The sequence below is a fragment of the Hippocampus zosterae genome, chromosome 13 (assembly GCF_025434085.1).
Source record: "Hippocampus zosterae strain Florida chromosome 13, ASM2543408v3, whole genome shotgun sequence".
Lineage (NCBI taxonomy): Eukaryota > Metazoa > Chordata > Actinopteri > Syngnathiformes > Syngnathidae > Hippocampus > Hippocampus zosterae.
Genome location: NC_067463.1, coordinates 22,427,213 through 22,448,914, shown reverse-complemented (window position 1 = coordinate 22,448,914; position 21,702 = coordinate 22,427,213). Strand labels below are relative to the sequence as shown.

The 21,702-nt window shown below is 43.9% G+C and overlaps 2 protein-coding genes across 3 annotated transcripts in view; one reads left to right on the top strand and one right to left on the bottom strand.

Annotated features, from left to right (window-relative positions):
- The window catches only part of LOC127613565 (ras-related C3 botulinum toxin substrate 2), a 185,320-nt gene that overhangs the window by 46,093 nt on the left and 117,525 nt on the right, over window positions 1-21,702 (bottom strand). Inside the window, exon 1 of one of the 2 annotated variants that reach the window (XM_052084667.1) lies at window positions 9,850-9,856. The exons of the other annotated variant lie outside the window; for it this stretch is intronic. The gene's annotated coding sequence lies outside the window, so the exon portion shown is untranslated. Of the gene's footprint in view, window positions 1-9,849; window positions 9,857-21,702 lie in introns of those variants that run through there. 2 annotated transcript variants of the gene reach the window in all.
- The window catches only part of LOC127613528 (voltage-dependent T-type calcium channel subunit alpha-1I-like), a 77,530-nt gene that overhangs the window by 22,700 nt on the left and 33,128 nt on the right, over window positions 1-21,702 (top strand). Inside the window, exons 4-10 of the mRNA XM_052084608.1 lie at window positions 4,767-4,878; window positions 8,046-8,179; window positions 15,814-15,911; window positions 19,288-19,447; window positions 19,592-19,940; window positions 20,026-20,118; window positions 21,019-21,358. Of these exons, the coding sequence (XP_051940568.1) occupies window positions 4,767-4,878; window positions 8,046-8,179; window positions 15,814-15,911; window positions 19,288-19,447; window positions 19,592-19,940; window positions 20,026-20,118; window positions 21,019-21,358 (1,286 nt within the window). The remainder of the gene's footprint in view (window positions 1-4,766; window positions 4,879-8,045; window positions 8,180-15,813; window positions 15,912-19,287; window positions 19,448-19,591; window positions 19,941-20,025; window positions 20,119-21,018; window positions 21,359-21,702) is intronic.

Genomic DNA, 21,702 nt, shown 5'->3' with positions numbered 1-21,702 from the left:
TTTGTGATCTAAGGAAACTTCATTTGCGGTCAAAAGAATGCGTCAAAGTTTGAGATGGAATCTGGTCGCGAGACCGCTGATCTCACTTTGATGAGACTTTAATATGAAATTTCTTTAATGAGGCATTTCGGGAGGGGTGGGGATGGGGAGGGGGTTGTGGGGGGGGGGGGGGCTTTGTTGTGTCAGAGAATCATGCAACAGGCTGAAATATCATCACGCTGCTTTAATTGCTGATTTCCTGTCATGAGCTTTTAATTTTTTTATTTATATTTTTTTTTACGGTGGGGAAAGCACTCATTTGTTCTCTCGTATTTGCCGCTTCGGGCCTCCTCGCCCTCAATAAAAGCAGCAGGTTGTCTCCCGCATCAATTATTCACCGGAACGATGAGCGGCTCTTATTTGGAGATGTGATGTCGCCGCAGCGGTCGGCTGCCATGTTCACACGGCGTTTTATTTCACTTCATTTCGTTTTATTGATTGATTGATTTATTTTTTGCGGCGCGCATCGCCATCGTATACGAACATGGGCATGGTAATTGAACACACACAGCCCGTTGTTAGCAAGAAGAATATTCGCGCGTCACCTCTGGGACATAACTGAGAAGAAATTGAATGATGATGATGAAATAACGTTATTGTAACATGTAAAAAAACACAATTGAAAAAGTAATGCATCTGTTGGAGGTGAAATTTGAAAGCAAATACATTTTTTTTGTGCCTTCCACTAATGTCAACTCGTTCAAATTGATACTGTGTGAGTCACACTAATGCATGCGTGTGGGCGGGAGTGCGGGCCAAACAATCCGCGGACTGATTCAGACGTGCCACACGGCAGAAAAAAAAGGTCAGCGAGAGGCAGCGGGAAAACGATTCTCCATTTCAGTTGACTCTCATTCCGTATTTTATTGATTTATTGATGTATTTATCGGGTTCTTTTTGCGAACGACCAACTCAGAAGTCGGCTTCAAGTTTGAACTGGTGACTAAACAAACGTCAACCGTTTTACTCGCCGGCAACTTGGATCGACAGAATTGCCACACGCGGTGCGCACCCTTCTTGTTGCTAGGCAGAATTCATAGATCACAGTCAGTCACCCAAAGCCCAAGAAATCATAAAATGAATCAAAATCATTTTGCCAGTGCAACAAAATGAAGGATTCTACTCAAAATCTGGACGGACAAAAAAAAAAACACGTGTTGCTGGGCAGAATTTGTAATCGAATGGACTAAAAAAATCAAATTTAAGATAGCAGACATAGCAATTGTGCCGGTCACTCTCTAAACGAGCGACAGCGCCTCCTCTTGAATTTCAAACAAAACAAATAAACAAAAAGTGAGACCTCAAGTAATTGTAACCAACGCCCAACTCATGATCTGGGCTCTCATTTTGAGTACTTTTAAAAACAAACGCAGAAGAGACATTCTTGCTAGCTAGCAGACACAGACGGCGTTTCTCATTATCGAGAACGCGGGACTTACGGACAGTCTCATGAATTTGGTGAGTACGATCTTGATAAGACGTACTTCCTTCAGAACGCTGATGTCGTTGTCATTGGAACAGCCGTGTACTTTGACTCACAAATTTGTGTCTTCTCCTACGCTGTTGGATTAGCCATTTTGATAGCATCGCAAAATGCGTCATGTGATCTTTTCCTGGCAAAGTCTTCACCATTCACCAACTGGTGAGTCTTTGGTTCAAGCTAGCATAACGACGACAACATTCGGGTTTTCCACGCGTTCTTGGTTTGTGCGTACTTTTGGATTTTATTTGAGAAATTTCGCACTGTTTATCAACCAACCTCGTTGTGTTGACTCTTTCAATTTCTGACTTGTTAGCTAATCATCTCGAACGAGGGCAGCAAGTGTCCTTGATCGTTCCAAACTGGTATTTACTTGCGACTGACTGGAAAAAAAAAAATCCCATCTCTGACCTTGAGGCCTTCCGGGGCTGTGAAAAAATTCGTTTCTGACGATGACAAACAGGCCATTTTATGGTACGTGTGCAAGCTATTAAAATGTCTGCTCTACGGCCTCATGGCCTATTTGTCATTTTTAATGTTTTTCTTAAAACACTTGTGCCGAGGAGATAATTGCCTCCCTGCCACATCTGTGGAAGTGGATGGCTAACGCGGAGTGATTTTGCAGCTAGATTATTAGCAGAACTACTCTTAGCTGGCTAACAGATCTTCACGATCCCCTTTTTGAACGCCATTTTTTTGAAAAGTGGCAGAAAATGCACGAAAGCTCAAAATAAATCAGGTCCAAATTTGGGTGAAATAAACTCTTAAGTTTGTCACTCTGTAAAATAAAGTGTGAGATAACTGGTGGATCTTGAAAGTTCAACCACCACACAGTCCAAAACACAGAAATCGAGCGAGCCTTTTGATCTTGGTGACTTCCCAAACACAAATTGTGCATCAAAACCTCATCCCATCTGTGAATTATGGTGAGTGGTGCTTTGAGGTCGCTTTGCTTCCTCAGGCCTTGGATACATGGCTATCGCCGAAGCAAAATTACTTCTACTTAAATTAATTTATCTCAACAAATATTGTCCTGTACAGCCCACTGCCATCAAAACTTCTTCTCATCTGTCATATGTGGCAAAGGGCACGTTGTGGTTTGAGAACGCTTTGCTAACACAGGGCCTGGACGCAAGAAAAAAATGGATTCCTGAATTCACGCTTTGCTGACACAGGGCCTGGACGCAAGAAAAAAAATGGATTCCTGAATTCCTAAACATTTTTTGAAGAGAACTGTGCAGCATAAAAGAAGCTGTCCATAGCTCCTGATTATTTGTGCCCAACAAGGGAAGGGTTCGGATTCTTCAATACCACGACACTGTCGAAATCCCACAGTTGTTACCCAAGAGGCTGAAAAAGTGTCGTCAAAAGTCTTTCAAGTTTGCCTTTCAAATCTGAGTTGGAGTTTCAAACTAATGTCAGAGTTTAAAATAATGATTTGCAGCCAAGGGTAGGTTTTCAAGTTTTGGTTCCCAACTTTGCAACCTTGGTGAAGGTATCAACAATTGTTTGCGATTCTGATTGTGTGTGTGTGTGTGTGTGTGTGTGTCCCCGTTTCTGCTGCTAGTGGGCACAACAAGCAAACCTACACACTCAAAGTTGGCATGGTGCTGCATCACGCACACGAAAGGGAAAAGAACCGAGCAGATGGTCCAATCAGGACTGGATGGTGTGTGTGTGTGTGTTTAATTTTAATATCTCTACCAGTACTGATTATAATCAAAGTTTGTGCAATTTTTTTATTTTTGTGGTTCAGCACTTAGTGGGATCAGAAATATGGGGCAAAGGACGGGCAAAGGCTTTCAAATTGGTGAAATATTGTCATTCTTGGGGGGAAAAAAATCATCTTTTTTTTTGCAGACGTATTGCTAAAAAAAAAACTCTGTTCAGAGCAGTTGTTACATGATGAAAAAAATGACGCTTGTAAAGATTGTGGGGTTCCCACGAAAATACTGCCGGAAATAATTGTCCAAATACAGTTCGACTTTATTTTGTGTGCGATAGTTGAAGGTTTCAGACTGATATTTTTTGGATTTGCTTGTGAGTGTTTTTATGATTTTTTTGGGGTGGGGGTGGGGGGGTTGGCCCTCAATTATTTGTGTTTTTATATGTCTGTGTTTGGAATGGTAGTTTTTGTTGAAAATATACTGTATATATATAGATTGACAAAACAAAATACCACCAAAAAATAACAATGAAGTGAGCATTTTTGTTTCCAAACTATTTTATTCTTTGGCTTTGCAAAATCAAGCCCTCCAAAATACGACCCCGTTCATGGAAAATTCACAATTTCTCAAAATGTTCAACATTGTTCAGAAATCACGAGTATATTCTTGGGATTGCAACCCCCCACCCCATTCATGAAGACAAACAAATGAAGCAACTACAGTATTAGTCAGGTTGTAGTTAGTTGCGTCCCCGTTCCCCGAAGTGGTCCCGGCGTGCGACGCACAAGGCTTGCCACTTTGTCAGCTTGCTGAGCTTTGACGTCTCCTCCCTCAGGCAAGCTGAGGAGGTGATGGACTGCTAAATGAGCTCGTTCGGCGCCCATAATCTCACCCAGAACGAACCGCCAAGTGTGCGCGTGAGCAAGCAGAAAGTCATCAAATGTACAGCCTGTGCTTTCATAGATTTGGAAATGATAAAGCGCTGATTTCATTGGCCAACTGGTGACTTATTAAAACTCACACACACACACAAACACACCGCGGAGCAGCTTTTTATATAGAATATTTAGGGAGGGTTTTTTTTTTGTGTGCTGGTTGCCATGGGAACACGCGTCTCAAGGAATCCCGTGGCAGCTGAGTGGGAGACGCACGGTAAAGTCGGGATGGAACGCGGAAAATTGAAGTAGTAACTGTGTTGGGTCACAACGAGCGGCGGCGGAAAGGGCGCCTTTGCGACGGGCTTCAAATGTAAAGTGATTTGGATTTCTATTTTTCAGGCATCTTTTCAAAGTGGTTGGGAGGCAAAGAAGTGGAGGTCATTTCTTTTATTTTCTTATATGTTCCAGGTGCCCCCACCAATCCAAACACGCTATTTTGATTAATGCAGCATCCATCCATCCATTTTCTGATCCGCTTAATCCTCACCTTCCAACAATTTCTGCCAAATACATGCATCCTGTCAAAAAACAATAGGAGCCCCGGTGCAGAGCCCTGGGGAACTCCACTTGTGTTTGTTGTAATGCTCGCATCGGTGCCTGAGAGTCATTTGTGGTTGCCCTTAACCAGCTGTTTGATTTCACGTGGTTTGAGCGAGTGAGCATGATGGTCATCCTGTTGAACTGCGTCACGCTGGGAATGTACCAACCCTGCCAGAACATCGACTGCTCCTCCGAACGATGCCAGATCTTGTCGGTAAGATTCTCCTTTGACTTCCATTTCACTCACCTTGACACCTTGTCTCAATTTTAATTTCATTTCACTCGCCTTGAAACCTTGTCTCAAAGATCGGGCACATTATTGGTTGACTGTAGAAAACTTTTTTTTTGGTGGGGGTGGGGGAGGGGGCATCTTTTGAGGACGAAACTGTCTTTGATGTTTACAGAAAATGTTTGGAATACTCAAACGTGTTTTTGATATTCATTGACATCTTCTTTATCATTCTCCAAATTATCTTTGTTTGTAAAAATAAAGTATACTAGAAAGTTTTCCATGATGTCTTACAAAAAAAGTTATGGAAAGACAAAATTACCTCAAAAGTTTTCTGTTTGTTGAGGACTTTGAGGAATTTGCCCCGACCCCCCAAAAATTTTTGTGCAATCTAAAGTGTCTGTCTGATGTTTCCAAAAACATGCATTTCAAACTTTCTTCTTTTTGATGTTTCGATTTTGAAAACCAAATTGTCTCGCATTTTTACAAGAATCTGTTTTACTGAAATGTTTAATCCTTTTTTTTTTCAATACAAATTGCCTTTTTTTTTAAAGAAACTTGTCTTGGATGTTTCTGTAAACATATTTTTGAACTCCAAATTTGCTTGATGTTTAAGATAAATTGACAGTTTTTAACCAAATCAACTGATGAAAGACTCAGTTGACTTGTTTTGATGGAAATGTTTTGATGACTCTATATGTAAGTCCTGACTGATTGGTCGGATTTTTATGGACCAATATTAGTGCATGGTTTGCTGATTTGTGTGCCTTTTGTTTTGCATACACGAAGCCCTATTACAACATCAGACAAATCGAATGACATTCAAACACCCCACCCACGCAAAAAACAAAAAACAAAAGCCCTGCCAAATATCGGCCTAAAAACGCACATACAATTCACAAAAGTATGCATCGAGGAGCTCCCGTTTCTTTTTCAAAATGGTTTGGATTTGAGTTTTTCCAACTCCAAACCGCTCAGCTAATGTTCGCTGGCTCGATCCTGGCTGCTCACTGGCTCGAATAACTTCTATTTTCTGTTGTAGCGTCAAATCAACTCTCTTCTTGCTTGCTGCCATTTTCACTCCTGCTCGTAATTACGAGGCGATAGCTTCCTCGGGACCGGATATCGCGGTCACAATTCTGAATTCCGGGGTGGTCTCATTTCTGGGGTTTCAATACGATACAATACATAGGCGTTCTATTTGGGACTGTACAAAACCGGTCGTATTTTTAAGGTGGTCGTTTAAATGAGGTGGTCGCATAGCGGGGTTTCACTGTACTGTATGTAGCAAATTGATGTTAATATTTATGCAAACGCGTCTTTTTTCAAGACTGTCTTTGGATTCGGATGAAAACAAAAATGTCACCGTCGACACTAAACTTGCCTTTTTTATGTTTTGGAAAACACACACGGTGTTCCACCCACCGCGTGACCACCACAAATTGATAGGGGGGCTTCTTTTTAAAACCCCAAATTCCCTGATGAGTGAGTTTCCAGGCAAACAAAAAGGGGGTCCGAAAGCCGGGGGTCCATTAGGCGCCAACAAGCAGCCTTGGCTTCTTTTTCTCAGCGCAGCTCTCGGCTGGGATGGACGCCCACGAGAAGCTCCCGGCTGTGACTCATCAGCTTAGCATGTGGGCTTCGTGCTGTTGCGAGCATCTCGCTTGGCAGGGCCCCCCCTCCACACCCCCCTCTCACCCGTGTCAAAGGTGGACGAGTGTGTGTTGCGTGCAAGCCGCTTGGCGCCAGCACACACACTTGCACGGCACACACATGCAAGCAATTGATTGGTCTCTCTATGGGAGGGTGGTTGTGCAGTCGGAGCTAATAGAGTTCATCCTGCAAGAATCGCTAGCGTTGAGCCCCCCCCCCCCCCCCACACACACACACAAATACCACGTTCGATATCCGCGTGGCTTTAGTGGGCAGCGCCGAACGAGATCGATGGACTCCTCTTGGAAAAAGTCCACGATGAATAGTGTCGGCTCGATTGCCGATGCCGCCACGTGCGTAAAAGCTCACAAAAGTGGCAATGTTTTTTTTTGGGGGGGGGGGGGGTTATGTCTTTGGTATTTCTGAAAATCAACCCCAGGTTCATTCCAAATATGTATGAAAGGATGCCGAAATTGTCTTTGTGCTGCTGACGTTGGCAGAAGGTGAATGTTTGCTAGTTTGCTTTTGATGTTGCCGAAAACACTTGCTAGGTTCGAGATGAGAAATTGTCTTTGAGCTTCACCGTTTCTATGAAGAGTATAACATTGAAATTTTGTTTTTTTTTTGCCAAAGCGAGTCCAATTTACTTGGTTCAAAACAACAACAGGGTGTGTTTGATCTTCCTGAACACCCACGACCGCTAATTGCCTTTGATGTTTACCCACATCAAGTCAAGTCAAGTCAAGTCAACAATATTTCTCGAGCACTTTCAAACAGCCATCGCTGCATACAAAGTGCTGTACACGGAGCAATTCAACATGCACAATAAACAGTAAGACAAATCGGTAATAAAGGCGGTAGAAAGCAACAAACAGTAAAACCAAGAACATGTAAATTGTTAAAAAGTGTAGTTAAGTAAAAGGTCAAATGTGCGCACGTTAGCATTAGCAACAAGCGCCTGACATCTCCAGAAGGCAAACGGCGACTCTGACCTTTTTTTTGCCTTTTCCCTCCGCCACGCGAGCGCTAGCGCAACACAAATGCGACTTGCGAGAATCCGAAAGCCGCGGCGAGGCCGTCACCCAACAACAACAACAACAACAACAACAGCGACAGCTCATCTTCGGTTTTGTGCTGTCAGCAGCCACAACACGCTTGAACCCGAGTTTGTGTTTGATTTGCTTTGGATTTGTTCTGCTTTTAATGAGATGCTTGATTGAAGCCCGAGACTGGGGGGAGTGCGGCCGGGGCCCAGGCGGGGAGCTTATCTGATTAGCACGCTAGCAAATGATTTTCTGCTCCATTTAGAGTTGGAGTGGGGAGGGGGGGCCTGATTTGATTGACACGAGGCAAAGTAAAAAATTACAAGGAACCAACTTGACTTGATATCCATTAGCATGCGATGCTAATGGATATTTCATGAAGTTAGCTTGAATGAATTTTGTTAGTTCTGGTTGTGATGACGAGCGCGAGATGTTTTGTTTTTGTGACCCGGGCAGGCTTTTGACGCCTTCATCTACATTTTCTTCGCCTTGGAGATGGTGATCAAGATGGTGGCGCTGGGAATCTTCGGCCGGCGTAGTTACCTCGGCGACACCTGGAACCGCCTGGACTTCTTCATTGTCATGGCAGGGTAAGCAAGGCCGAAATATTAAGAACCGACATGATTTTGCCTCCAATTCTAGCTTGTGTTAGCAATGTGGACAACTAGACGATGCTAAATTGCTAAATTTGCGTCATTTGAGCCGAGGCGGGGCAGCGTATTGACGATCTGCGATAAAAATTAAACGAATAAGAGGCTTCGGTTGTCAAAAACGAGCCCCGGTCTCCAGTTTCACTTGGCAGCATGAAATTTGCGAGCTATGAGTAGCTAGCTAGCCATGAGTAGACCCACAAAAAAGTCTCAAGAAGCCACAGCAGCAAAGACGCGGCAAATCTGCCATGTTGCTTTGAATGATCATTTTTGATGATTACTGATTTATTTTTGTCTTTGATAAAATTGCCTGAGGGAATCTGCCCTCTTCATACCAATTTTTGATCGGCATCTGCGAGGCAGACGGGGGGCTCTTCGTTGCTAACTGTTGTGAGTTTTCAATCGTCGCGCGTGTGTGTGTGTGTGTGTGTGTGTGTGTGTGTGTGTGTGTGTGTGTGTGTAGAGCACGCCGGTTCAATTTGATGATTCATCCGTTGAATTGAATTTGTGCTTTCACTTAATTAGGTATTCAATATTAGCGCCATATTAGCGCAATATTAGCGCCATATTAGCGTGATCGGCTTGACACTCACTGCTTGCCCGACAATGACGCCCTAACAGTAGCGTTGATTACCCAGCATGCTTTGTGCCGCCGACTTAATGAATCCGGCGCCAGGTGCGGCGGAACAGCTTGAGCCGACCGCTCAACCGTGACAACCGGTCGTAACAGTGTACCGTGCGCGTGGCTGCCTTTTAAACGAATTCAAAAGTTCACGTTTAGTTCAACGGCCTCATAAAATGCAAAGTTGAAGCAACGTCGCCATGGTTTTATGAGCCTTTAAATTCAGGCTTGTTTTATGGCAAAGGACCTTGATGAAGTAGATTAGCGCGCGAGCATCATTTCTCTTTGGACCTTTAGGACGCGGCGGGAATTCAGCGTCGAAAGCGCCGCGACATCCACGTCGAGATCCGCTCACCCGCCACTTCATTAGCAACGCATGAGATCCACCGCTAGCCAAACGTGACCCGCTGAATCGTTGGAAATTCAGGCTCCAGAAGTTAGCTTAGCATGAAATGTGCTAGGCATACTGTATTTAGCACAAGTCGCCGCCCCCTCCTCCCTAAGAAAGTCTCAAGAAGCCACGTCTTCAAAATCAGATTAAGCCGAACATTTGGGCTCAGAGTGACCACACATCATTGGCTGATTTTAGCTATTTCCATTCAGGAGGAATAATCCATTCATCCATTTTCTAATCCGCTTTAGCCTCACACCGCGGGACAATTATAGAGTTTTCAATCAGCCTGCCGTGCATGTTTTTGGAATGTGGGAGGAAACCGGAGTACCCGGGGAAAACCCACGCAGGCAAACGGCACACAGGAATCGAACCCGCTACCGCTGCACTATGAGTCCACGCGCTAACTGCTGTAGCACCTCCCAAGGAAGTTCTGTCTGATTTTTACCATTTTGATTTTGATTTACCAATTACACCCGAGTCGGCCGCATGCGACCGGCGTAGCGGCACGGCGAGGACGGCTGCGGCGCAATAAAAAGCCCCCCCGGGAACTCGGCGAGCTGCGGGAAAGGGATTAGCCGAAGCGGCAAGTGTGCGCACGTTCAACTCGGTGTGTTGAGAACGCGAGAGAACGCCCGGGCCGCCGCGAAACGAATCTTGGATGCCGCCAAGCGTGACTCCCCGGCCAAGTAGCATCGTCTTCCGTGGACGCGTGTTTAATTGCGGTGTGCGTCTGCGGTTTTTCTCAAGTTCCGGACACAAAATAATAAAATTGCAATGTATTCTTTTAAATGTTGGCTTCGTGGTTAAAAGGCAGCTGCGTGCGGCCCGATTAGGCTAAACACAGGACAGCGGTACCTCTAATTCTGAAATGAATACGTTTAATAGGAAATTAGAGTTTGTAAGTCGAGACGCGTTTTCCATGTAAATGGCCTAATTCGTTCCAAGCCCTTCCAAAATTCAGACCTAAATGTTTTATGAAGCATAAAAATGCATCAAAATATCTAACAACTACATGTTAGAATTCGATGATTGCACAATAAATGAGAATTGCGCATCATGTAAAAAAAATAAACGGAATCGCGTAACTTTTAGGACTTTTTTTCTGGGTCATTCACCTTGATGTCAAACTATCCGAACACCTCACGGCCCGAGGGGCAAATGACGAGGACGCCGCATCGACACATCTCAATCTATTTATCCATCTACACGCATTTGGTAGAGGTCCCTCTTAGCCAATGAGATGCCAGGAGGATGCTCGGTAGTAGCCAATGGCAGAGCAGCTCGAAGTATGATGCGTTCAGGACCTGCGATTCGCAACCCACGCTGTATTTTTACCTTTCGTAACGTAACAAGAGGCAAGATTTTTGTAAGTTGAGGTACCACTGTACTGTAATTCCTCGACATTCCGGTGCTTTGCCAGTTTTTTCAAAATAAATAAATAAATATATATATATATATATATATATATATATATTTTTTTAACTCAGAAACGCAAAACTCAAAAAAACTATCTCAGATGTGACAATGATCGGTGTTCTTCAGTGCAACATCACCACCTTGAATTTGTGTGTGTGTGCGGGTTTGAGTGTGCGGCCATTCAAATTAATGGGCGTAATGGTTGAATGATGCGTGAGGTCCACCGAGTTAATCGCCACTGTCTGGTGATTAAAATCTGCTTAGCATCTGCGCGCCGGTCGTTTGGCGTCAAGCGTCTTGAACCCTCGTTAGTTTCCTTGTTGATGTTTTAGCGCGCGAGGTGCCCTGTGAGCAGAAGGAATGGAAAGAATCCACATAAAAGTAAAAACAAAAGTAAAACAAAAGTCAAACGTCTGGGGTCACATGCAGACGGGGAAGGGTACGGCTAATGAATGCGATGGCCTCCGTCACCGGTTCTTACCACGCAAAATAGAAAAAAGGGAATTTGAAAGAATCCACAAAGTGATCGCTCACGGCATATATTTGCCGTTGCTGTCGGCGTGGAAAATACAAATAGACCATGTGATGAAAAATGAGCCCTAGAAATCAAAAAGAATAAATTAAAAAATCAGTGCGCGTGAGTATATCGTTATGACGATTATAAAATACAAAGAAAGTGATTGGCCGTCTCACTTCATAGCGACTGGCATGCCACGCGATGAGTGGCAGTTCGCGACCGGAAAGTAAACAACAAGAGCAACAACAAGGCAAAAGGAGCATCTACATTTCCTGTGTTGCTGGCGCGGTGAGGTAATTAAGACCCAGGAGAGCTTCCAAAATTGTAAACGGTATACAAAACAACATCACACAAATCTCCTCACTCATTCAGAAAAGTTCATTTTCTCCCCCCCCCCCCGTGGTGTGTTTTGATCAAACGTGGTCAAATTCTACTGCTGATGACTAAAGAACGGCAAAAGGGAGCACACTCGACTTCCGCTCGTGGGACAGCGATGGACGGCAGCGTCCATTCATCTTGTTTTAAGAATTCACGGAAATGGTTTGCGTTGGCACAAAATGAGGCCGCTAATCGACGTTTCGGGCGATTTGCCGCAATTAGGCGGCCAGCGATGGGCTCGATGATAAGCGAGCGATATGTATTTACATGGCCGGCTGCGTTGGGGCGTCTGCAGCCTTTAACGCAGTTTGCCTGATGTCAAATGCAAAGACATTTGACGCTAATGGTAAAAATGAATGTTTGTTTGTCGATGTGAGCAAGGCGCATCATGGCGAGCTAATACATCGCGCGTAACCCTTGTGTGCTCCAAATTAAAAAGGCCTTAAGTTACGCATTTTACAATTTTTGTAATGATGTATTTTGTGTTATACAAACATTCCTTTTTTTTTTTCAAACACTCAAAATGTTCAGAGGCATCTGTGCTATCCATACATATATAGTTTTTATGAGTTCTTTGGGATTTTTTATTCTTTATTTTTTGCAAAAGGGGAAAAAAAATGCATTGGTTTGAAGCCTCCTGCAAAAAGGCAAACTCATTTGCCATCCTCTGACGCCACCTAAAGTTGCAAAATTGGAACGACCTCAACCCAACAATGTGGCATGCTCACGTCTGTCCAAGCGAAAACAAAGCGGTTGACGTAAAAATCGCGTGAAATGCATGTTTGCACATTCGGTTTACGATGCATTCAAAAATATGAATTATAATGGGTCTCTATGGTGCAAAATATGTAAATGGTGAAGATTAAGGTATCACAACGTTTTTTTATTATTGCTGCAATGCCTGAGAATTATCATCCGGTGACGTCATGAAATCTAGGCCATTTTAGAACCCCTCCATAAGTTTCATCTCTCTCGTGTTTTTCTGAATGCCTTTGCCTTTGATTCAAAGACATCATTTTACATTTATCGCAAGCGGTGCACTACGAGGGTTAAGCGCAGTCCGCGCGTCCGCGTGTGTGTCCGCAAATTTTTTTGTTGTCGTTTGATTTATGACTTACTAAGTGTCAGTCAGTCGAACGCTTTCCAACTTGCACTCGACTTCAACTATCTCCCATCCGCGAGCTATCTTTTCACTTTCACTTTCCAAATCTCTACTTCCTGTTATACAAACATCGTCAGCGTGCGCCGCGAGCGCCGCCGTTCCGCTCCAGAGCGCCCCCCCCCCACCCCGTGGGGAATCATCCGCGGGGCCGACTTGCGGCGACGAGAAAAGTAAACACGGAAGGAAGAGCGGCCCCCTCGAGAGGCCGAATCCACATGGAAGAAAGAAGCCACGTGTTTTTCTAATTGCTGAAAGGAGGTGGGGAGGGGTGGTGGTGGTGGGGGGGGGTGTTCTCGTTTTCGGCTGATGCTAAAATCACGCTGATGCGAAAGACGCCATGTGCAGTGGCGGAGCTAGACTTTGATGCTTGGGTGGGGCAGGGCAGCCGAAAAACAAACATCCATTTTTATGCTGAATACAATTTGTACAACCCCCCCCCCCCCACCCACCGCCCCCCCACCACACATCTAAAACATTGCAAATTTCAATCGTTCCATTTTCTCTGCACCCGATTGTTGTTTCTAGGCTGGCGTCACTTATTGTCAACGCAATGTTTATAAAATCTCCACTTTCAGCCTCAAATTATGTCAGGGGGGTTTGGGGGGTCGGGTTAGATCAATGCTTCATTGAATATTTTCAAAGTGTTGGCACACTGCGGGGGGGATCAATGTAAAATTCGGCAGACCGCGCTTTTATCGCCAGTAGGCTTGATGATTGTTACGGAGTTCTTACCGGACTCCCTCAAAAGAGCATCAAACAGCCGCAGCTCGGGTTCTGACCACAACAAAGAGATCAAACCATATTAGTCCGCCCCGAAAAAGCTAAAGGTGGCTCCCGATTGTGGCTGTAGAATAGATTTAAACATTTTGAGACTAGATTTCCGCCGATTTGGAGCCCAGAGTTGCAAGTAAACATGGCGAAGTCGCACGTAGTTGTTCTGCTGCGCACAAATTTCATAAGCTGCCAACAGAAGTGAAGGCAAGCCCCGAGTTCAAACGCTTTTAAATGCACGTTAAAAAAAAAAAACGATGATTTATTTTTTTAACTTAATTTATTTTTTAAATGTAATTAATTACAAATTTAAAATTAATTAATCAATTAATTAATTTCAAATTTAATTATTTAATTTACAATTTTTTACATTTAATTAATTTTAAATTCGTAATTAATTAATTTTAAATTTTAAATTAATTGATTTTCAATTTTCGATTAATTAAATTTAAATATAATTAATTTAATTTATTTCCCCGCCTTTGATTTAATGCCCTTCAAAAAAAATGCCCAAATCATTTTGATCTTTTATTTTGGAAAGCCCACTTTTCTTCACTTTGACATGATTTGTTTTTCAAGTTTTCTCTTGATATGTTACATGGTGGCAGGATACGATTTGGTGAGCCACTTTAGTTTTCTCTGCTCTTTGCGAAGCACGTCGAGTTATCTCGTATATGAAATAAAGCTGCCATGCCTCTCCTTTTCTCACTCGCACGACCGCTCACGGCGGCAACGTCGCCTCTTTAGAACTCGGTGAACTCCAACCTGGATTTTTGACGCTTGCCCAACTTGGCTTTGTCCTAATCCGGGCTAGCGTCACCTCACAGGTTGCGAGGAGCTTCAACCGTGAGTTCTCGATCACAAGTTCAAACTCCAAGAATGCTTTGACGTTTTCTTTTCTGGAAACGTCTTCTTTTCTTTTCCACTTGATTGGAAATTGGCCGCGCAAGGCCGATTTTGCCCGCTTTCTAATTTCAATACGCTTGTGTGGGTTTCTGACATCTTGACACCCAACCTCCACGTGAGCTCAGGATTCTCGTCTTGATTCTCCCGCTCTTGTCTCCAGCCCGGTAATTATCTCCCCCAAATTCGCTCCGGCTGACTTCATTGCCGCCATTTTATTGCACTCGATCATCTCGCCGGGTTCTTCCCCTTTTCATTTGGAAGTTGAGATGACGCCCGTATCCTTCCGCGATCTTTTCTGGTGGTCGCAAACGGACAGAAATGGGGAAATAGCGATTGTATATTTGACGCGCCACGGGGAAGAGTGTCGTCAACAAACTAAGAAAAAAATGAAAAAAAATTACAATTGTGCAAAAAATTTTTTTTAAAAATGCAGACAATATGTTTTGGTGGTGCAGGTGTAGGTCGCTCTTATATGGCGTCTAAGATTGTCCTCTCTGGTGTTTGAGGTGTGTTAAAATGGAATTTGTGCCCGATAAGAGGGTCCAAAATGGGGCAGGAAGTCGGGGCAAAACAAAGAATTCTGGAAATGTAAAAAAAAAAAAAAAAAAAAAACATTGGCCAAAAAAACAAAATGCTTGAGTGCTGCCAAAAATATTTTTAATGCTTTCTTGATCATTTTGGGCTATTGAGTCCTAAAACGACATCCGTTTCTTTCAATTTATGAGATATTCTATTTTGGACAATGAACAAATTGCTTTTTCGTGTGCTTTGACCGTTTACAAAATGTATTGTGATCGTTTGCGCTTTGACGCCACCTCTTTTTGCGTTTCACAAACTTTGCGAATTTTCCAAGTGCAACAAAATAAATGAATAAGTATTCGTTTGGTTTTGGGGATTGATTTTCACATGAAAAACGAAATCGAAAGCTCTCTTTTCTTTGTTTTAGTTACCGATTTTGTTGCTTTACGATTGTACAAGCTAGTTGCTCCACGTACAACGCATTGTATGCAGCGATGGCTGTTTGAAAGTGCTCCAGAAATAAAGTTGAGTGGAGTTTTTTGCCGTCTTTGACGATATCGCAACACAAATGACGACTGTTTGGCCGTGCTTGAAAAGACCGATAAGACGGACTCTTCAAAGACGAGAATAGCCAATGTCAACCTTTGCATATTTTTCGCAAAAAAAAAAAAAAAGATCCGTATGCAATGAGACCAAAATTTGAGGCAATTTACAAAAAAAAAAAAAAATCGGATTCACATTAAAATACCGAAACGTTCCAGTTTTTTAATTTTTTTTGCCGCATCTATTTTGCATACACTATTTCCACTTACCCGATGAAAATTTCTTCTGACAGCACGCCACGAAAAAATTGACCGTGTGCACATGCTCGCCTGTGATCTTCTTTCAGCATGGTGGAGTACTCGCTGGACCTGCAGAACATCAACTTCACGGCCATCAGGACCGTGCGAGTCCTGCGGCCGCTCAAAGCCATCAACAGAGTGCCAAGTGAGTCGCAAGGAAGCCGCCGGACCCGTTATTGCAGTCTTCACTTTTGGAATGCAGTTGTCTTCGGCATTTTTTGGGGATTTCACCCGCCTGGGCCAATCCCCAAAACGGAACAAGGACGATGTGGTGTCGAGACTTGTTTCTTGCCTCATTCGTTCCTCGTTGCGCTTAATTATTCCACCGCGGCGTCAAGCCACGATGAACCTCGAGGAGAACACTTGTGCGCAACAGTCGTTTGGACGGAAATCATTTGGGAGTCGAACGGCTTGTCGATGCGCCATGTTCTCGTCCTCGGCCGCCTCGCATGCCAAGGATGTTTGGAAAAATTCCGCCTAAGATGAGAGATTGCGGTATGTAACTCGCTAGGCTTGTCTATCGTGAGTTGACTCATTTAAAAAGAAAAAAAAATAAGTCGCAAACACGCAGACAGTCGGCCATTTTGATTTAAAAAAACGAGACTGCGTGAAAGCGGTTGAGACAACGAGGCGCACCTGGACGGGACACAAGTAGCTGGAGGGAGCAGTGGTGAACAGCTGGAAATGAAAACGCTACGAGTGTCTGGAGTGAGCCGAATAGGAGCCATTCGAGTAAACAGGATGTGTCAATCGGGACAAAAACAAAATAAGTCTCATCAAATGGCGCTTGTAAGGCAGTTGCTTTGAATCTGACTCATTGAGTTTTTTGCCAATGGATGTTTCACACTTTTTTGTTGGTTTATCCTTGATCGGCGTGCCTCCCAAATTTCAGATAAGATAAGATAAGATATCCTTTATTCGTCCCACACTGGGGAAGTAGCTCACTGAAACTGGATTTTGGGCTGAATTTTCTCAACCACCAAACAAATTCGATTTTTTGGGGGGGGGCGAGGGGGCGGGTGTCATCTCAACTCATCCAAACACAACGACGAAAAATCCAATGTTTCACAATTTAAGTCGTTCCAAAAAGGTCAGGGGCAGTTTGTCTTGTGAAGACTCCAAGAATGATGACCAAAGCGAGCCTAAAATGGTCACTTCAAACCAAAATGGACAACTTCCTGTATCTTTTCTTCACCAGATTTTTTTGGTGGGGTAGGTTTAGTCATGACTGAAATGCCGGCTAAATTTCAGGTTGTGAGCAAAACTGGGCTTTGGGCGCACTGAATTTCCAATTCAAAGCGTGCGCGTGGAGTTCATCTAATCCACACCAAATCTGCTCACCATTCCAAGCGCGGCTGAAGCGTTTTTCGTTGGCCCGACGGTGACACGGAAAGCTCCCAATCACATTGCTGTTATTCTTCATGGATGGCAATAATTAGATTGCTTTTATTCTGCGTGCGTCTCACTCGCGCTGAGTTTAAGTGAGACGTAGTGACGCTGTTTTTTTTTTAAATTGCAGTTTTCTGTCTGATCAACGACCTCAAAGTCTTCCAAAATGACTTCCTTTATCTAATTTGTGACCGTGACCTAGTAGAGAAAGGGGACGATGAGAAACCTTGGTATCAAGATAAAAATTTGGTTGGCAATTGCTAAGAATCATGTGCCACCTTGGTTCAACGTTGACATTTTCACGTTTCGGACCACGTTTTTCCTGACCTGGTATTCCCTGTAATGAGCTTATCTGAATATTCACCTTTGGACAGGCTATCTTAGCTAGCATTAGCATGCTAGCTAAAATTTAACATAGGCAATAGTGCTTTCATCTGCAAAAAATCCTAACTAACTTTGTTTTATCTGGCAGCAAAAATGATGCTCTCATTTATTTTGGGCAATTTAGCACGGATTCTTGTCTCGGGGATAATTCAGTGTCAGCGTTTTTTTCCGCGGCGGCCGGACCACTGGCAGAGTCGCAATAAACACCTAACACTCCGGGATTAAGAATAACGTGCCTCGCGGGGACCCTAATGGAAGTCGGTTCCCAGCGGCTGCGGTTTAAATGCAGTTGGACCCGTTTACTACGTTAGCCATAATCGCCCCCGGGGAGGAAGCATATGAGCGTCCCGTTGTCGTTTTTCCCGCTTCTGAGCTACTTTGCCCCTTTGGTTTATTCAAATGAGTTGATTTGAATAACACTCGGGTTTGTAATAGGTTTCATCTCATTTCACACGAGGGCTTCAACACGTTTGTTTGATTCATTTCTGAACGATGATCTTATTTTGATTTTTTTTTGTTTGGATGAAACGACGGATAAAATTTGAACCCACATTCATAAATTGTACCGTATCGCTTGTTGCGTAGTCATTTGAAATCGCGGCGAGAAGGCGGCTACGTCCCTCAGCCATTTTTCAAACGTAAATGATTGAAATATTGCATTCAAGGGCTCTTTTGCCTCTTCATGACCAAACGCTCTTTCATCATTTATCTCCGAGTAGCCGCTCTGCGTCCATTAGCGCTGCGATTAGTCAGCGAAATGCTAACTGTAGCCGATTAGCGTGCGCACGGAAGCCGCTTTGGTTCTCTGGAGGATCTCAGACACAAAGTAATGGACCGCGGGATCACAGTTAGCCGGGAGATTAGAGATTGATCAAATCATTATGATAACAGCACTTGTATGAAAAGGTCAGAGCAAAAGATTCGGCTAATCTTTGCCTTTGTGCGCCATCCGCACGCAAGTGACAAACGCTCATGTTTCACAATTTCGGTGTCAATCTGTCTATTTATTCCACGTGGTGCCAATTCAAATGCGATTGGACAAAAAAAAACAACAACAAAAAAACAAAACCCTCTATGATGGGTTTGTCTTTGATCTCTGGAAAATTGTCCAAAATGAAATTAGACTGATGGCTTTCAACCAAAATGGCAGATTTTCTCCATCTGTTTCTTGAGACTGTTTTTTGTGGGTCTGTTCATGATGGACAAGTCTACCAAGGTTTATGGTGATAAGTGAAACAGGCTTCAGAGGCTGAATTTTCTAAATGTCTAGGGGGGTGAGGGGGGTGCTACCAAGCCTACATTTTGGTGGTAATGCTGGCAAGTAAGCCCAAAATGTTCACATTTAAAAAAAATGGCAGATTTTCCCTGCTGTCTTTCCATGTTTGCTTTCTTGAGAGCTTTTTTTGGTTGCATTCATGACGAATAAGCCTACCAAACAACAAGGCAAACATTTTTGGAGGTTGGCGAGTCGGCCTAAAATGGCCAAATAGCAGACTTCCTGTGTCTTTTTTGCTGGTCAAACTCATGACCACCAAATTTCATATTATTAAGTGAAACTGGCTTTGGGTGGTCTGAATTCATGAAAGCGAGCGCAAAACTCTCCCTAGGATATCAACACAAAAGGCCAAAATGACCGAAGATTGGTTTTCGTTCACCGAAATGGCAGATCTCCAGCGTCCTTTGGCTTCTTGAGTGTTTAAAAAAAAATTTTTTGGGGTGGGTCTAATGAGGATATTCATGTTTTGTAGGCATGCGCATCCTGGTCAATTTGCTGTTGGACACACTGCCGATGCTGGGGAACGTGCTGCTGCTCTGCTTTTTTGTCTTCTTCATCTTCGGCATCATCGGCGTGCAGTTGTGGGCGGGGCTTCTGAGGAACCGTTGCTACCCTGAGGAGAACTTCACGCTGTGAGTGTGTGTGTGTGTGTGTAGTTTGTGTCAGAATCTCGTCAGTCAGAAGGGATGCAAACTATTTCATCATGCAGCAAATATGGGTGCGCTCGTTTTAATATTATGAGAGGTTGAAATGGGGGGGGGGCCACTTTCTCTCAGGACGACGGGCATCCGCCTGCCGCGTCCCTACTACATGGCCGACGAGGACGACGAGCGTCCGTTCATCTGTTCCCTGCCCATGGACAACGGCATCATGTCGTGTGGGGACGTGCCGTCCAGGCGCGAGGGGGGTCGCGCGTGCTGCCTGGACAAGGCCGACGTGCTCTACCGCCGCTCGCTGGGCCTCGGCGCCGAGCCCCCGCCCAACGGCAGCGTCGCCGCCGCCACCTCGGGCCTGTGCGTCAACTGGAACCAGTACTACACCAGATGTCACACCGGATTCAGCAACCCGCACAAGGGAGCCATCAACTTTGACAACATCGCCTACGCCTGGATCGTCATCTTCCAGGTAGCGGCGCGCTGGGGGGGGGGGATTGGCGTGTCGAGCGCTCAGGTGTGTTGACATGTGTGTGTGTGTGTGTGTGTGTGTGCAGGTGATCACGCTGGAGGGCTGGGTGGAGATTATGTACTACGTGATGGATGCGCATTCCTTCTACAACTTCATCTACTTCATCCTGCTCATTATCGTGAGTTCAAACGACGGCCACTTCCTTACGCGGCTTTCCCTTTGTCTCCATTGACTCGCCAAAGCCGGTCGGCGGGTCCCAGCGGCCCGTCACCGTGACGCATCATATGCATGACATCGCTCTCCAGGGGGCCAGGCGAGCACCGGAAGACAATAAATGCGATTTTTAGCATTAGCTTAGCGCGCCCGCATCATAAGCTTGATTGCATTTGGGGATTTGTATTGATTTCTCAGGGAAGCCTTTTTATTTTCATCACGATCAACACCTATTATTGGGAGACTTTTCTGTTAAAATGAGACACGTTTATGATGTAGTCAAAGAAGAAGGGCAGCAGGGAAAAAAATGTGTTTTTTTCTATTATTTCTATTTTTTCTATTTTTCTATTTTTTCGAATTTTCTATTTTTGTTCAATGTTTTTCATTTTTTTCTATTTTTCTATTTTTTCTATTTTTCAATTTTTTCAAATTTTTCTATTTTGTTCAATTTTTTCATTTTTTTCTATTTCTCTATTTTTTCGAATTTTCTATTTTTGTCCAATTTTGTTCAATTTTTTCTATTTTTTCTATTTTTTTCCTATTTTTTCAATTTTTTCAATTTTTCTATTTTTCAATTTTTTCGAATTTTCTATTTTTGTTCAATTTTTTTCAATTTTTTCTATTTTTCTATTTTTTCAATTTTTTCAATTTTTTCTATTTTGTTCAATTTTTTCAAATTTTTTCTATTTTGTTCAATTTTTTCAATTTTTTCAATGTTTCTATTTTTTCTATTTTCTCTATTTTCTCTATTTTCTATTTTCTATTTTCTATTTTTACGTGTGCACGTGCCTAGATAGAAAAAATACAAAAAGTCGTAACTTTCAGGGCGTGCGGACTTTTAGTCTGTCCTGCGTCACTCTCCAAGGTGGGCTCGTTCTTCATGATCAACCTGTGCCTGGTGGTGATCGCCACGCAGTTCTCGGAGACCAAGCAGCGCGAGCACCAACTGATGCAGGAGCAGCGGGCGCGCCGCTCGTCCTCGTCCACGCTGGCCAGCGAGCCCGGCGACTGCTACGAGGAACTCTTCCAGCTCCTGTGCCACGTCATCCGCAAGGCTCGCCGGCAGAGCCTGGCCCTCTTCAACGCCCTGCGCGGCAAGCCACGGGGATTCCGCGGCGTCGGCAGGGGCCGGCGAGCGGCCGACGCCGGGGAGCGCAAGGCCAACGGCCGGGGAGGGCGGGACGGCCCCGCCCCTTTGCCACCCGGTCAGTGCCGCAACATGGGATTTTCGATTTTCATATACAGTCAAACCTCGGTTTTTGAACGTTTCGGTTCTCAACCAATTCGGTTTTCCACCCAAAATGTCAATTTTTTTTTTTAATGCCTCGGATGACGACCGAATTTCCGTTCTCGAAAAAACTGAGCGCACTTGAATGCACCACTTGACTCCTCTCGCCTTCCTTACACGAGGAAGTGACGCTTCCTCAGGTAGCGTTGTGAACAGACGTGTTCAATCAATAATAATAATATATAAAATATAATAAAAATAAAAAATAATATATTTTTTTAAAAGAGCCTGGTTTCGCTTTTCGTACAGGGTTTCATTTTA